This window comes from Lacerta agilis, chromosome 7 (genome assembly GCF_009819535.1).
Source record: "Lacerta agilis isolate rLacAgi1 chromosome 7, rLacAgi1.pri, whole genome shotgun sequence".
In the NCBI taxonomy this organism is placed as follows: Eukaryota; Metazoa; Chordata; class Lepidosauria; order Squamata; family Lacertidae; genus Lacerta; species Lacerta agilis.
The window spans coordinates 12,606,538-12,622,485 of record NC_046318.1 but is presented as its reverse complement, the minus strand read 5'-3'; the positions used below and the strand labels follow the sequence as shown (position 1 = coordinate 12,622,485).

General features: G+C 42.0%; 1 protein-coding gene across 1 annotated transcript in view; it reads right to left on the bottom strand.

Moving 5' to 3' along the window:
- Positions 1-15,948, bottom strand: part of CTNND2 (catenin delta 2) — a 481,608-nt gene that overhangs the window by 406,615 nt on the left and 59,045 nt on the right. Inside the window, 1 exon segment of the mRNA XM_033154385.1 lies at positions 14,674-14,807. Coding sequence (XP_033010276.1) covers positions 14,674-14,807 — 134 coding nt within the window.

Genomic DNA, 15,948 nt, shown 5'->3' with positions numbered 1-15,948 from the left:
TCTCTCCCACCCCAAAAAAAGAAAAAGAAAAGATAAGGGGAGGGGGAATGGGAAAAAAATAAAAAAGGAATATGTGTATTAAGCAGAAGCAAAAGAAAAAAAAAAGAAAGGAGAAAAAAAAGAGGAGAGAAAAAAAACGAAAGAGAAAGAAGAAGAGCAAAAGGAAAAAAGAGAAGAGAAACAGGGGGGGAAAGGGGAAGAGGGAGAAATAAAAGAAAAAGGGGAAAGGAAAAAAAAACAATTGGTGGGTGTGGGAAAGGTAGAGAAGGGGGAGGGTCTTATTAGGAAAGAGCACAGTGCCAGGGTTGCCAAATAACAATTTGCTCTATATCAATTCATGGACGCCATTTATCTGTTTTTCCAAGAAGTCTATATCGTCTCTTTGGTCATAAGCCTCCGACCCCACGGCAACAGTGAAAAGGCCTCTGTACGTCTATTAAATCAATCTTCAATATCTTTGATCCCGAGTCCTGTCTTCAATTAAATCGCTTGTTGGTCTGATTCTCCCACCGTTAGGGTCGTAGTTCTTCTTAATTATCCTCATTTAAGAGGTCCAGTTTATAACTTGCCGTCTCTCGCAAAACGGGCTGGATATGTCTCTCAATTTATATCTCAGTTCAGTGTCCCGATGTATGTCTCAGTATAGCTTTTATAGTCTTTGTAGTTTTGTTTGTCCCAATAGCCTCCCAAGTTGTAAGAGGCGCTAAGTGCTTTAAGTAGTACAGAATAGTAAAGTGTTCTAAGCAAGGCAAAGCACTTTAAGCACTTTAAGCTGTACCTGGCAGTGCAGAATGATAAAATGCACTAAGTATCGCAATACTGAGCCAGATTAGCCTCCAAAACAGTAGAGGACGCTGAAATGCATTGAATAATACAGAGTATTAAGGTGCTTTAAACAGGGCCAAATATTTTAAACAATACCCCGTAATACAGAGTGGTAAAGTGCATTGAATATCGCCACACTAAGTTGCGAAATTAGCCTCCAGAACAGAATGGTAAAGTGCACTAAATAGCACAGCATTGGGCGGCTGAATTGGCCTCCAAAGCAATAGAGGGCGCTAAAGTGCTTTAAATAAGGTGCACTAAGGTGCATTGAGTAATACAGAGTATTAAAGTTCTTTATATAGGCCCAGGTATTTTAAACTATACCCAGTAATACAGAATGGTAAAGTGCACTGAATATCACTGCACTGAGCAGCAAAATTAGCCCCCAGAGCAGAATGATAAAGTGCACTGAATATCGCGACACTGAGCTGCAAAGTTAATCTTCAGAACAGAATGGTAATGTGCACTAAATAACACATCATTGAGCAGCTAAATTAGCCTCCAAAGCAATAGAGGGCGCTAAAGTGCTTTAAATAATACAGAGCAATAAAGTGCTTTAAACAGGACAGAGCGTTTTAAGCTGTACCCAGCAATACAAAGTGGTGAAGTGCAATGGATATCTCAGCACTGAGCAGAAAAGTTGCAATAAAGTACATGGAGCTTTTTAAAAGTGCTTTAGTTCTGTTGTCCACCTTTATGGCTTGAACTTAAAAAGCCTTCTAATGTGATACTTCTCTTCCCGTCGCCATTTTGAACTTTTCGTGTCTTTCTACCCTTTGGTCTCAACACAGATAGCTTGTCCAAACATTTCGTCGTCTTAATGTCCCCTATCCCCCTGTCTTTGAGGGGGGGTCCTTTGGTCTTTATAATTTAATGAAGAGAGAGTCCTTTGCACTGTAAGTGCTAATTTCTTAAAATTTAACTAGTTCGCTGTTTGCGAAAGCTCCGATATGTCTCTCCCTTCCGGGATGCCTCTTTTCTCCCCAACTATTTGTGGGGCTCGTTATCGTCTTTTTGGAGCTTATTGTTTTAGGAAATCTGGTCTCGGTATCACCTCGGAATTGGGCTCGCTGCTGGCCGAGAGAAAAGCGCCGCTTTCAGGGGCTTACCGCTGCGTTGTCGGCTACCAGGCTCCTCCCGCCTCCGCGTTTCTGGAGCCCCTCGCGCCTCGCCGCTGCCTCTGCCCCCAAGCTGCCGCTTCTTGCTTCACCCCAGCGACACCCACCCTGGGGTATGGGGGGGACCCGGAGCCCTGCCCCCTCCTGATCTCCAGCCAGCTGCCGCGTCTACGGCTTCAAACTTGAAGCTCCGAAAACGCGCATCCGACGGTGGCGAAGACCAGACCGGAAGTCCAAGAATTTAAAATATGTTTTCTTGCTGTTGTAAATGAAAAATAAAGTGTGTGATACTGATGAAAGAAACAAGTTATGTTTCTACCGCAATAGAAGGAAAACAAAGAAATCATATAACGTATAATTCAGAAGTTATGGTATTAACAATTTCTCTCCAAACTCAGCATGGTGCCTAGCTAATCGTGTTGTGCTGTTTTTACAATCTGGTTTTTTTTAGATTTGTTTTTATTTGATTTAGTTCTATTATGGTTTAATTTCTTTTTAATTATTATTATTTATATATATTTTCACTTTCTATGTTTTATCTATGTGCTAATTATTGTAAGTCACCTTGAGTCCCAGTTCTGGAGAAAATGAGGGGTAATAATAATAATAATAATAATGTCCTCATTATAGATATATGTGGTAGAGAATGTATGTATGTCCACCATCCCCTCATACAGAATTCACACCTTAACTCTGCATAACAAGAGCAACAGCAAAGCGACATCAGTTAATTTGGAAAATAACTTTATTAGCTCTGGGTTAAATTCCTTCTTTCCATAAGGAGCGAAAAATTGTTTCCTAGTAAAATGATCTGCAATACCTCCATCTATCTTATTAGAGCTGGACTGTACTCTCAAAGGCTGCATTCCAGGAAACCTCTTTAGAACCATGGGGAAAAAATGGCCATGCCACCATTAACATCTACAACCCTCCCCACCCCATTCTGCTAGCAGTTTTTGACATACTGGACCCAACAGATTTTGGAAGCTTGCGATATCACCCTGGCAAGAGCGACTGTTGCTTCTCACAAAGGTAAAATGACAGTGGATCTGGAATTGTGAACCACTTTGCTTTTGCATCGATAGATTTCCCAAGGAGTTGCCCACATTCCTGAAACAAATTGTTAAGTTTTCTGGAAAATATTTTTGCTTCATTAAACCCCCCCCCCCCAATATGTTTTGCCCAAGAAGAAACCTGCATTTGAATTTCACAGTTGTTGAAACTTCAATAACAACTCTTAGTCAGCCCATCCTTTCGAATGAATGGAGAAAACAGTATCTCTGCTGTACCAAAAACCCCATCTATCTGATTTGTATACCATGTTTAAGAGTTAGATTGATTTATAGTATCATCTTCCCTTCTAAGGTATCCCTGGTTTTACTGGAATACAACCAAAGAATATTAAAGGGCCCTTGTATGCCAACATCCATCCATTTCTTTCTTTCTTTCTTTCTTTCTTTCTTTCTTTCTTTCTTTCTTTCTTTCTTTCTTTCTTTCTTTCTTTCTTTCGTCTTACACAGCAGTATCAAAACGAAGTCCATACATAGTTGTTTCAAAATTATTTAAGGCACCCAGAAGACAGAGAATGTGGCACCTACGATGTACAAAGACTAAATCTAGTGTAAGAGGAAAATTACTAATAGCACTATGGTCAAATTAGGTAAAATAAATCAAATATTATTGTCATTGTCAGATTATAATCACTATTATAACCTTCTATGTAAATCTGATTTCTTACTTCCTTTTTTCTTGTTAAACACTCTTGGAAACTGAAAACCTATTTTTATAAGTCTCCAAGGTTTAATAAAAACACATTTCTACAACTGGGTCATTAATATATTTACATTTTAACATTACATGCTAAAAATATCCTCCCTCTGACTCATTATAGGGATGCTAATAACACACTCCTATGATGAATCATGATGGGGTTTATATTTAATTATCCTATCATTTGTTTTTTTCCAGTCTACGGAATTGCCCTTTCCTTTCTTTTTTTAAGCCAAATTTCTAGGCTGATGACTTTAGAGCTTCATAATGGAAATATTTTAAAACACGGGAATTCACTTGCTTGAGTTATTTCATAGGCTTTAAATGCTTAGCTATGAAAACAACTGACCTCACTGGACAGAGTCCCTTGTAGACTTTCACAAGGGGTAAAAGGGCACACACAATGCTTTGGTAACCTTTGTCTAAAAAGTGCTAAGTGCCTGCTTTTGACAGGTTGGCAATGTGTTTCTCTAAGTGCTATTCAGGTACCAAAAGGTAATTTATCATCCCTGTGTCAATCACGACAAGCTACTGAGCAACATGCATGCAGCACACCCCAGGGCTCCGATGTTATCAAGATAAAGAGACATTCTATTAATCATAACACAACTGGAGGCAATGTGATCAATTTACACAAACTGAAGAACCGAAGCAATTCAGTTACGATGACTGGCTGCACTAACAGGAAAAATCCTTATGTCCAAGAAAATTAGGTTATCTTGCTGGATTCCACCAGAGGAAGCAGCATGATGAAATGGCATTGGGTCTGGAATCCAGTATAAAACTCAATTTTTTTGTAAGCGGACTATCTGCTCTCAAAAAGGCAACATTTAGCAGTTGCTGCCAAAAGTTTGGGAGATGTCTACTGAAGACTCTGATTGCAAGGTGGCTTTTAGCATGTTTTTTGGTGGCGGTGTTTAAGTATCTTGAAAAGCTCCTTCTCCAAGTTTCCTAAGCTCCTATTCCAGGCACAGGCAAACTCGGCCCTCCAGATGTTTTGAGACTACAATTCCCACCACTCCTGACCACTGGTCCTGTTAGCTAGGGATGATGGGAGTTGTAGCCCCCAAAAATCTGGAGGGCTGAGTTTGCCTATGCCTGTCATCTGTAATGCATAGGTATAATAACTTATTTTAACTGCCACTTAGGTAGTCCTTGTCTTCCAAGAATATGAAAATGTAAATATTTTTGGCAGATTCATATCACAACATCCTTAAAGAACCTGCACTGGTTGCCCATTTTCTAAAGAGCCCAATTTAAGGCACGCAAATACCTAAATGACTTGGACCCCAGATGTCTGATGAAGCACTGCTTTCCATATCAACCCTGATGGAGTACTGCTGTCCTGTGCGGCTTGATGATATATATGCTTTGTAGGAGTCCCCAAGTTGTGGAATGCCCTCCTATTCCTTGGTGCATTTTGTAACATAGTTGTAAACTTTGGATGAGTGGAGGTTTCCCCTTCTGCTGTTTTTAGATGTTTCACATACACTTATCTACAAACGTATCCCATGCTTTATCCTCCTATCAATTTAGTACCACTTGAAAATCTCAAAGTTGATGGCTTTATGCAGAAGAATTATTAAAAAAGGAAACAACTACTCCATTCTTTGTTGCTTCATTATATCTAACTTTATTGTATAGGTCTTCCTTCTAATCACAGAGTAGAAATCACAGAGTAGAAAGGTCCTCTCAGTGCTTCCAGAGGTACTCTGTTCCTTCTGTCAAAGTAACCTTCAAGATATCTCTCTGGATTCACATGCCTTAGGGGAAAGATATGGTTGGGTTGTTTGCGCCCACCCCCCTTGAAATAACGTCACACTGGCACTTATTTAAATTTAAGTTATTGGGCAAATTTTGGCCACAACTTTATTTAAATACAACCTTGTGAGCGGTAGTTGCTTAGGCATTGGCTCCAAACTATAACTGACTCCACCTTTCTGATTGGTAGCCTAAAAGGGTAAACCAAACGAGGGAGCAACATCGATGAAGACCAACTAAAGCTCACCCCGAGGTTCCTGTGGTCCTGGCATGGCCCTAGTCCCTCAAGCGGACTTCGGACGAGATCGAGGACCCCCAGATTTCTTTACCGGAATACCCTGTTCCTGGAGGGGCAGGTGATGGCCGCACCTCCCCCCCCCACATTTCAATGAGCCAATGCCTAACCGCTACCTTGCAAGTTGTGACGATCGCTAAGGGGTAGGCGAAAACCAAGTGCTATAGCAAATCTGCCAAATGGAAAAATTCCTACCCAGCCCCTGTTCCAAAACACAAGACCCAAACCAAAGCAAGGCCAAAGCAACACTGCCTAACACTAGGGAGGGTGGACACTTGTTCGGCAGAGTGCGACAAGAGCCCCCAATTGTCCCACGCTGCCACCTTTAATGACCCCTAGGATCACGCCACCCCAGCTGATTGGCCCAGACAGCCTGACATGATCCCAGAGATGGCCAGGGCTTGGGCTACACCCTTCTTAACCAATTTAACCCTTGGTGTGCCCTGAGAGCCCAAGCGCAACCAGGACCCTCAATTAGGAGGATCCCATATGCCTATATAATATAGAAGACATATCCACTCAAAATGATCAGGGTGGCGAAATCAAGCTCAGCGGCACAGATTCACCTTCTCAATTGACTGTGTAGTCCTTTACCAGTTTGCATTCATCCTCTAAACACTTGGTGTAAAAATGTATCCTAGAATTAGGTTTTGTTGTATTTTAACACTCATCCTAATCATTTATGGGAGTCTTTCTGCCAGTGTGATGAAATGGTTTGAGGGCAGGGTGGGATCTACACACATTTTTAAAAAAAGCTGTGAAAATCCTTTTTTGGAAAAAAAGTTATGAAAAATAAATAGAATTTTGCATACCTCACTGTTGCCATCTAGTGTCACATTTGTATATTGCACTTTACAACACATTTAAAACGTTTTATTTGCAGCTGTGTAGCTGACTCCTAAGACTAGGACCCTGGGGACAGGAGTTCAGATCCCCATTCATCCATGAAGCTTATTGGGTGACCAATCACTGTCTCTCAAACTAACCTACCTCACAGTGTTCTTTATGAGGATGAAATGGGAAGGGGGAGAACCTTGAAGGAAAGGTGGGATAGAAATGTAATAGCAAAATAAATAAAGTTTCTACAATGACATTGAAGATGCATTCCTATGCACACGGGGCCTAAAAAATACACAGACCATCAGAAACTTTACAATAAATATTTCAAAACAAAAATGCATTTCTCCCCTGCCTGTTTTGACAATAAAGCATTAAATATATTTTCATATTTAGATAACATTAATAAACAGTGTTCCACAACAGCTGTTCAAATTGACAAAACATCCATTTAATCTACAAATAACTAGTGTGTATCAACATCACGGGGGCGGGGGGAGGGAAATACAATGCTACTCCCCCCCAGTAAATAAATAGAAATTTGATTAAAGTAAAGATGAAGGGATTGCAATGTTTCATCTTTCTTTCTTTTAGGCTAACCCATTAAAAGTTCCTATTCTTAACATAAGTACTATTCAGACAAGTGTTAACAGGATAATATCATATTATAAAGACAGGGAGAATTACTCCTAAGGTTGGGGTTTAGAAGTAGAGGATTAGCTGCTTGAAACATCATGAGATTCTGTCAAGCAGCACCTCTGACAGCTTTGACTTAATGGATAAAGAATTGGAAACAGTTTCAGGTGGAAACTGAAACAACAACAACAACAACAACAACAACACACACACACACACACACACTCGGAAGCTGAACAACAGAGTTTCTATTAATAGAATAGCTATAAAAATAATGTAAGAGAATGAGTTATTATCTTCCATTAGGTGGGGAATGATGCCTTTCCCCACTAATATTTTAAGAAAAAGCAATTTGATGGAGAATCCATTTTTCAAAACAACGTTAGTCTGGAAGACGTAAACATAGCCCAACAAGCCCTCTTTGCTCCCCCTTTTTTGATAAACACTTGCTGCAAAACAGAAAGCACATAGCAGGGTTTGGGGAGGATGGGAAGAAAAAGGACCAGGTTATTTTTTAAGAGATGTGTATGTTAACAGCCAGTGTGGTGTAGTGGTTAAGAGCGGTGGACTTGTAATCTGGTGAACTGGGTTCGCGTCTCCGCTCCTCCACATGCTGCTGCTGGGTGACCTTGGGCTAGTCACACTTCTCTGAAGTCTCTCAGCTCCACTCACCTCACAGAGTGTTTGTTGTGGGGGAGGAAGGGGAAGGAGAAGGTTAGACGCTTTGAGACTCCTTCGGGTAGTGATAAAGTGGGATATCAAATCCAAACTCTTCTTCTTCTTCCTTAAATTCAGAACTGTTTACATAATCTCAGTATGCTGGTTTAAAATTCAACAGCTCAGCACCTAGTCAAACATCTGGCCATTGTGCAGCAATTGTCCCCATTCACATTTTGAAATTTTGAAAAGGATCAGAGTTTTACTCTTTCAATGTGTGTGTGAAAACAGATCTCAGTTAACTCTGTTTCAGAGAGTGACTGGTGCTCCTGCTGGAGGAAAGCAACCAAGTCACCTATCTTTTTGGACCCGTGGGCACATTTGGGATTTTGATAAAGTGTCCTGGGGTGTGACATAAAACAAAGCGGCTGTCACATCTAAAAAAACACACTAGACAGGGGCACAAAATGGTGAGAGCATTCCCCATCAGTGGGGTGAAAGGCATCTGCATCAACCAGCACCACACCCGCTCCTCTGTTCAGAATGATTTGGATAGTGAGTGTCCAATCCTGACATCCAATTAAATATGGGTGTGCACGTTCAGTGTAGGATAGGCTGACACAATACAGTCATTAACTGAGTAGGAGAAATGAACAGCAACTGTGGGTTTTTGAGTGGATATTTACTGAGAACATTGTGGGGTCCAATGCCGGGACCTCCTGATTTAATGCCTGGAAGACTCAATCATCTGTGTATGTTGGCGGGGTTATAAGACTCATGGGACATACGGCCATGAATGGTGAAATGTGATCACATAACATGAGATATGCTAGCTAGATTATTAAGGAAATGACTTAGCCTGGTCCCAGATGAGCACTATTGTTATGTATTGAAGTTCTCACCCTAGGCCACTAGGGGTGTTGTGTATATTGTTTCACTCTGCCCACCGTGACTGCAGTTCTCACTAAGGTCCACAACATGCAAATGAAGGATTGAGAATGCCGTTCACGGATTGGGTAGCTAGAGGGAGTTGTTACTGTTGCATGTTACTGAGTACTATACAAGCAGGCTGGCTGAGCCCTTCAGTCCAGTTCTGTTCTAGACTGAGAATAAAGAGAGCTGCTTGGAGAATCACTGTGTCGTCTGCAATGTCCACCCACTACTTAATAACTATGCTACTGTACTGGATGCTGGAATGCAAATATAATACACAATAACAATATATAAATTTTATATAAATATATAAATGGGATGCAAATATCTCGTTGGGTGGAGAAAGCAGCAGGATTATCAGGCACCATGGGACACTTGCAGCAGCATTCATTTCAGGTGTCAGGGTTGGGGCGGGAGGAAACAGACTCCTGTCCCTCACTTTGATCCAGGGGTAGGAGAGACTCAGAAAATGGGTAGCTTATGCAAAAGTCACACACCTGATTACAGCGCATTCCTATATGTGTTTACGCAGAAGAAAGTCTGGTGGAGTTCACCTGGAGGACTTACTCCTTTGCAACTGGACATATGACTGTGATGCATTTTTTTTTTCTTGGAGGAAAAAGTAGGAGAAGCTGTTGGCGCACCTGCTCTCCATGAGTCCATCTGGTCCTCTGCAGCAGTGGTGGCTATCTTTGCCAGAGGCACGGGCATTTTCTCCCGCAGCAGCTGTTCACAAAGCGGCCATTGCCAGAGCAAATGAAAAACAGCTTCTTGCAATTATAGCTGCACCTTCCGAGGATCAGAATAGGATTCTTGCAGCAGCTTCTCTTATCTTCTCTCCTGGCCAGTGTATCAGGTGGATAATAGTAAAAAGGCTAGGTTATCATCCTATGCATAGCTACATGGGAGTATGCTCTAATGCACCCAGTAGGGCTTATTTCCTGGTATACTTGCATAGGATCTGACTAGAAGCCTCTCATCTATGTGTCAAAATGCTGGCTTTACTGCAGCCCTCTATATAATCCAGTAACCTGCGGAAACACCTGCCATTCGTGACGGCATTTGAAGAATTTAGAGGAAGTATAGCCATATCTCTGATTTTTATTACTGAATGATTCCAGACTACTGGCAAATAGATGTAGGAAAAAAGCACTCAAAGCAAGAATACACTGCATCACCAAAAAAGATGGCAGCACTACATTCTCCCCTAAAGAAATAACTTCAGAATTTGCAGAATTCTACTCCAACCTATACACCTCCCGTAACCCACCCGAGAAGGAAACCAGAGAATTCCTAACAGAAATGAACATACCTACCCTAACTAGTGAGGAACAGGAACTCATGGACAGCCCTATCACCCCAGAGGAAATAGACACAACCCTCAAAAACTTAAAATCACACAAAGCCCCAGGCCCAGATGGCTTCACAGCAGAATTCTATAAGAAATTCAGAGAGCCCCTGATTCCCTACATGACACGCCTGTTTAATGACATCATAAAAGGAGGGCCCATCCCCAAAACCTGGACCCTCTCCAAAATAGTCTCCATCCCAAAACCACTAAAGGACAGCCTCAAAGTAGAATCCTACCGCCCAATCTCATTAATAAACCAAGACTACAAAATATTCACATCAATCTTGGCCAACCGCCTCAAAAAATTCCTATCCAAGCTAATAGCCCCAGACCAAACTGGCTTTGTCCCTGGTCGCAACATTACTGAATGATGAACCCAGGTTTCATCCCCACAGTAATCCAAAATCAAACAAGCTAAGCGAAAAACAAACATAGCCCCCAAGTGGTTACAAAAACAAATAATGGCTTAAGAAGAGAAATTACGGAAGCACCATTAATACAAAACGCAAATTTATTCCTTTGTGCTGGAAAAAAGAAAACCCACTGCTATGAGCTAAACAAATTAGCCACTGCACTGGGTTGCACAGAAATCATTAATGTAATTATGAATGCTGAATTTGTGAGCTAACAAAACAGGGCAGCTTCCCCATTCCAAATACTTCTGCACCTGATCCTCCTGTGCACACTGATTGTCCTGTTCATTACAATGGAGGGTGGAGAAATGCATGCTTTAACCACCTTACTGAATAGGGCCTTTTCTGCATGAATCCTGCACTTGATAAAGATGGCTGGATGAAGGCTTCTAAGCCAGCCTTCTGCAACCTAGTGGACTCCCTATACCAATCCACAAGAGCCTTGCAATAAAACAGACACTGCTGTTAGTAACGAGCCACATGTGACACCAAAGCAGGAAGCTTCTGAGCATATTCAGAGTGCCTTGCCAAAGGTAAAAAGAGTCATTTAGTTTCCTGCATTGTATAGGGCTGGGCCAGGCAACATTCCTTGCGCTTGCCACCCGGCCCAACCTTCCCTGCTGATGCGGTGGCGGCGGAGGGACCTAGCGCTGGGGGTGGGGGGCGACGACATTCCTTGCCCACTTTATTTAATCCTGCAATCGACCAGGATCACCCTGGCGATCTACCAGTTGATTGCAGCTGACTGGTTGAACATGTATGGTATAGATGAAGGAAACCTCTGGGCATACACAGAAGCTTTTTATCAATTGTTAGTCATACTCAGAGTAGAGCCACTGACATTAAAAGACAGGATAGCTCAATTGGTTAGAGCGTGGTGCTGATAATGCCAAGGTTGCAGGTTTGATCCCCGTGAGGGACAGCTGCATTTTCCTGCATTGCAGGGGGTTGGACCAGATGATCCTCAAGGTCTCTATGAGTCTATGACATGAGTAACTCAGGACCATTAATTTCAGTAGGTGCTCTCTGAGCATACATCAGTTGGACACAATGCAGAATGCCTTGCACCCACCGACCAAAAGGAGAAATATAGTCATGGAATTGCCTGCAGCTCAAGGGAAAGGCAGCTCTGAGCATAATTTACTGTACCTGCACAGCTTTTGCTACCAAACTACTGGTATATCAACACAATTCCAGGATTTTTTATTTTTTTGTAAGGAGTGCAGTGGATGTTGAAAGGGGAGGGAGCATACCTAGATCACCTTGCGGAGAAAAATGTAGCAATGGGATTGCTTGCATGGTACAAGAGAATGAAGCCTCTGGGCATACACCGAGTGCAATATAACTAGCTGAGCTTGCACAGTCTGTTCTACTGGGCTGCAGGTATTTCAGTAAATCTTCAGGGGAGGGGAAGCAATGTGTGTTGAAAGTGGAAGGAGCAAAGATGTAAGTTAGCCACAGTGGACATGCCCGCCTTGTGTACAGAGGTCAATGATTTTAAAAACAGCTCTTGCTGTCCGCACGGTGTGCAGTTGCGTGTGAAGACCCCCAAGACCTCCCAAAGAAAGACACAGTTGACCCCAATATTAGTTTAAGGTCATAGGCATAATTTTGGCCACAACTTTATTGATTACAGAATGTGAGTGGTTTGCTTAGGCACTGGTTCGACTAGCTGCACCTACACCTCCGGCAGGGCAGCACTGACAACTGGACACCGGCAGAAATCAGTAAGGGTAAACATACTGGGGGAGCGCTGGTCCTACCACAGACGCAACCTCACCCCAAAATGCTCCCAGGTGCTCTGGTATGGCCCTAACCCTGGAAGGGGATAGGAAAAAAGAATGGCAAGCACCTGGATTCCTTTAATGGAATACCCTATTGCACATTGGCAGGGGCAGGACAACCTCCCCTCCACCACACCTTCAACCAATGCCTAACCGCCAAACCTTACAAAGTTGTGACGATTTGCTATACGGCAGACGAAACCCAAGTGGCACCAGCCAATCCGCCAAATGGGAAAATTCCTACTGGGCCTCTGCCCCAAAAAGCAGACGACCCACGATGGCATAGCAAGGTCATAGCAAGACCCTAAATAAAGGGAGGGTGGGCGAGTGATCCAATGCATGAGGCGCTAAGAGGAAGCTCAACTCAACGTGCAGCGGCATAAATAGGTCCCCCGGCTGCAAATTCTCTCAACCCCATTGGCCAGAATTACCCCAGCAACCGAGGGACCCAATCGGGTTGTTGTGGCTATCCAAATGATACCACCCACACAAACAGTGAGGTTGGTTTTAGTGATCTCACAACACATGCCCTCCGTGATGAGCACACAATTTATAGACACTTGCAAAGTGCTTTTGGAGAACCCTAAACTACAGCAGTTCAATGGCTACAGTAATTCACAGTATATGAAAAAGTACCAGCTTTCTGTCCTCTCCACTTTCAGCAATGACACCACACACACACACACACACACACACACACACACACACACACTCATTTGTAGTAACAGCTTCCCCAAAAGTTTTTTATTGAAGCCTAGATTGTGCAAAACCTGAAGGATAAGCTATGAAAACTTTTCAAGGTACATCCTAACAGCTGATGCAGAGAACAGAACATGAGCTTAGCATAAACTCTTCTCTGTTTGAAACCTTACATAAGCTATGGTTTTCTGGCACAAAAATGTAGTCTTTTAATAATTCTTGGCTCCTGTAGAAAGGCTCTCATATCCTACTGTGAGAGATGCCAACAAAAGAATCTGGAGTGGCAGATAAAGTACTTTGCATATGGGTTCTCAAAGAACTTTAAATGTTGAGGAACAGAGCCAAGAGGTCAAGTGACTTTCAGAAGCAACACTGCAGGCAGGCAAGACACACAGGCATTGCCACATGGAGAGATATGAGTAGAAAGCAAGCTCCTAACATAATAACACATGTCCACCCTGTTTAACTACTTTCAAAATATTTATTTTCCAAGACAAATCTGGTTCTTAAAATTACTTTAGCTGGATCATGTACAAATTAAGTAAAAAAGTACTTTACTGAAATTATGCCTCATTGATTTCAACGGAACACAATTAAAGCATTAGGTCAACTCCCTCAATGAAATCAACTGTGCCTGGTTATGCTTTAACTTTAGCTTGATTGTTCCCATTAGTATTCAAACGTGCACCAATGTCGACCAAGACATCTTTTTAGTACCTAGAACCAGCCAAACTGCATGCACAGGAAACCCAATGTATTGAAGAGTTCCTTCATTTATTGCAATATCAGGTCCAGATCTACATATGCACCCCAATATACACACCAGGGCACATGAGAAACAACTTAGAGCTTTGGCTTGGCAGCACAATGTTTTCTGCCATAAAATCTAAAGCGACGTCTAGTCAATCCAAAAGTTTAGCATTGAAATTTGGAAATGAAATAAAGCAGCAAGGAAACAGAGATAACCATGCAAGCACAAACTCTCTTTGGTATTTATTCTGCCATTGACTGACTGTAGACCCCTTCCATCTTTATATTTATCTCCCTTACCTATTAAACCCAGGATATGTGTCAAAAGCTTATAGTTGCTTATCAATGTAGCTCTCCATGGAACAGAGCAAAACTACTCAAACTTCCCCAAATTTATGGCTTTCGGTACACAAATTCTAACTTGGCCTAGATAACAGTAAAGAAGAAAGAAGAAAAAAAAGAGGTAGTCCAGATATTATCATTCCAAGCAAAGGAAAACAAATTGTTCCGGCAAATTATTTCACACTAAGAATTTCCTACTCAAACCTATAGCAAAAAGTAAGGAAAACATATGCCATAGCTGATGCACCCATTCAAATGCAAATAAATGTATGAAAACCCACCATTTTGAGTGAATAGCATGCTAATTTTCAGTTCCCTTAAGGCAGGGAAGAAAAACAAACCAGTGACAAAATAATGCAAGTGCATTAAAGAAACAGTTTTTTTTCAGAATATATTTTGCGCCTTAAAGGTACTCAGGCAAGTAACAGGTAGAACTCATGTGTATAACACAAAATGTAATAATAGCACCACAGTTTATTTGAAATTTGTCTCTGTTGCTTACTTGTTCTTTGACTGATGCCAGAATGGCAGATGTGGTCTCTGTTTCAGATCCATCTCCGTTAGATGTATTCAGGACAGGGCTAAGGGAACTTGTCTTGTCAGAACACGATGGTTGGTCTGGAACAGGCATAGCTCCTGTAACACAGAAGCAAGGGATAATTACACATCTGGTTTTTATCAAGAATTCAAAGTGCATAGAAATAGATGACCTGGTTTCAAGAAAGGAACGTTTCTAAAGTTGCTTCTTTTTTTTTTTGGTTGATGGCCAAAATTGTTTTCTTTCATGGAACTTCCCCTTGTATTTTTTTCCACACACACCTTTTCTGTGTGTGTGTTCTGAGATCCAGTGCCGAGGGCCTTCTGTCAGTTCCCTCACTGAGAGAAGCAAAGCTACAGGGAACCAGGCAGAGGGCCTTCTCGGTAGTGGCGCCCGCCCTGTGGAATGCCCTCCCTTCAGAGGTCAAGGGAATAAACAACTACGTGACATTCAGAAAATACTTGAAGGCAGCCCTGTTTAGGGAAGTTTTTAATCTGTGATATTTTAAATGTATTTTAATATTTGATGGAAGCCGCCCAGAGTGGCTGGGGAGACCCAGCCAGATGGGCGGGGTACAAATAATAAATTATTAATTTTATTATTATTATTTTCAAGCATGGTGACTCTAAGATTTCCTTTTGCAAAATGCACAATACCAAAGGTGGCACATGTTGCCAAATACTTTGACTGGCCTCTATGTGCTCCACGAGGTGTTAAAAAACAACAACAACAAACACCTTCAAAGAATTCAGGCAAAGTACATACGGAAGTCATCCTACTTTATTCCCACAACCTTGTAAAACAGGTTAGTCTGAGAGACAGGGGCTACCCAGAGTGAGTTTCACAGCTGAGCATACATGTGTGTGAAGTCAGATCTGCAGAGTTCAAGCCTGACACACTGTTCACTACACCACATTGTCTTCCTATGGCTCAAGTTGCCTCTGTCCGAGAAAAGACATGTCCAATATCTCTGAGCGCAAGGAAGTAGTTGTGCAGTCCTTTCGATCCTAGCCTTACACATTTGCTGCTGTCACAAATTCAAAGTATTGTTGTGGGTTGGGGAGGGGAGGGGCAGAGAGGGCTGTATGCCAAGACCCTTCTAATTCCTGGATCCAGCAAGTGTTAAAAATCTAAGCAAGGATTCAATAGCCAGACAAGTCTCTTGGTAATGACCCTCTTAAGTATGGTAACAAAGGAAGTTTACTCTGTGCCAGATAGTAAATGGGTGAGGGGGGGGAG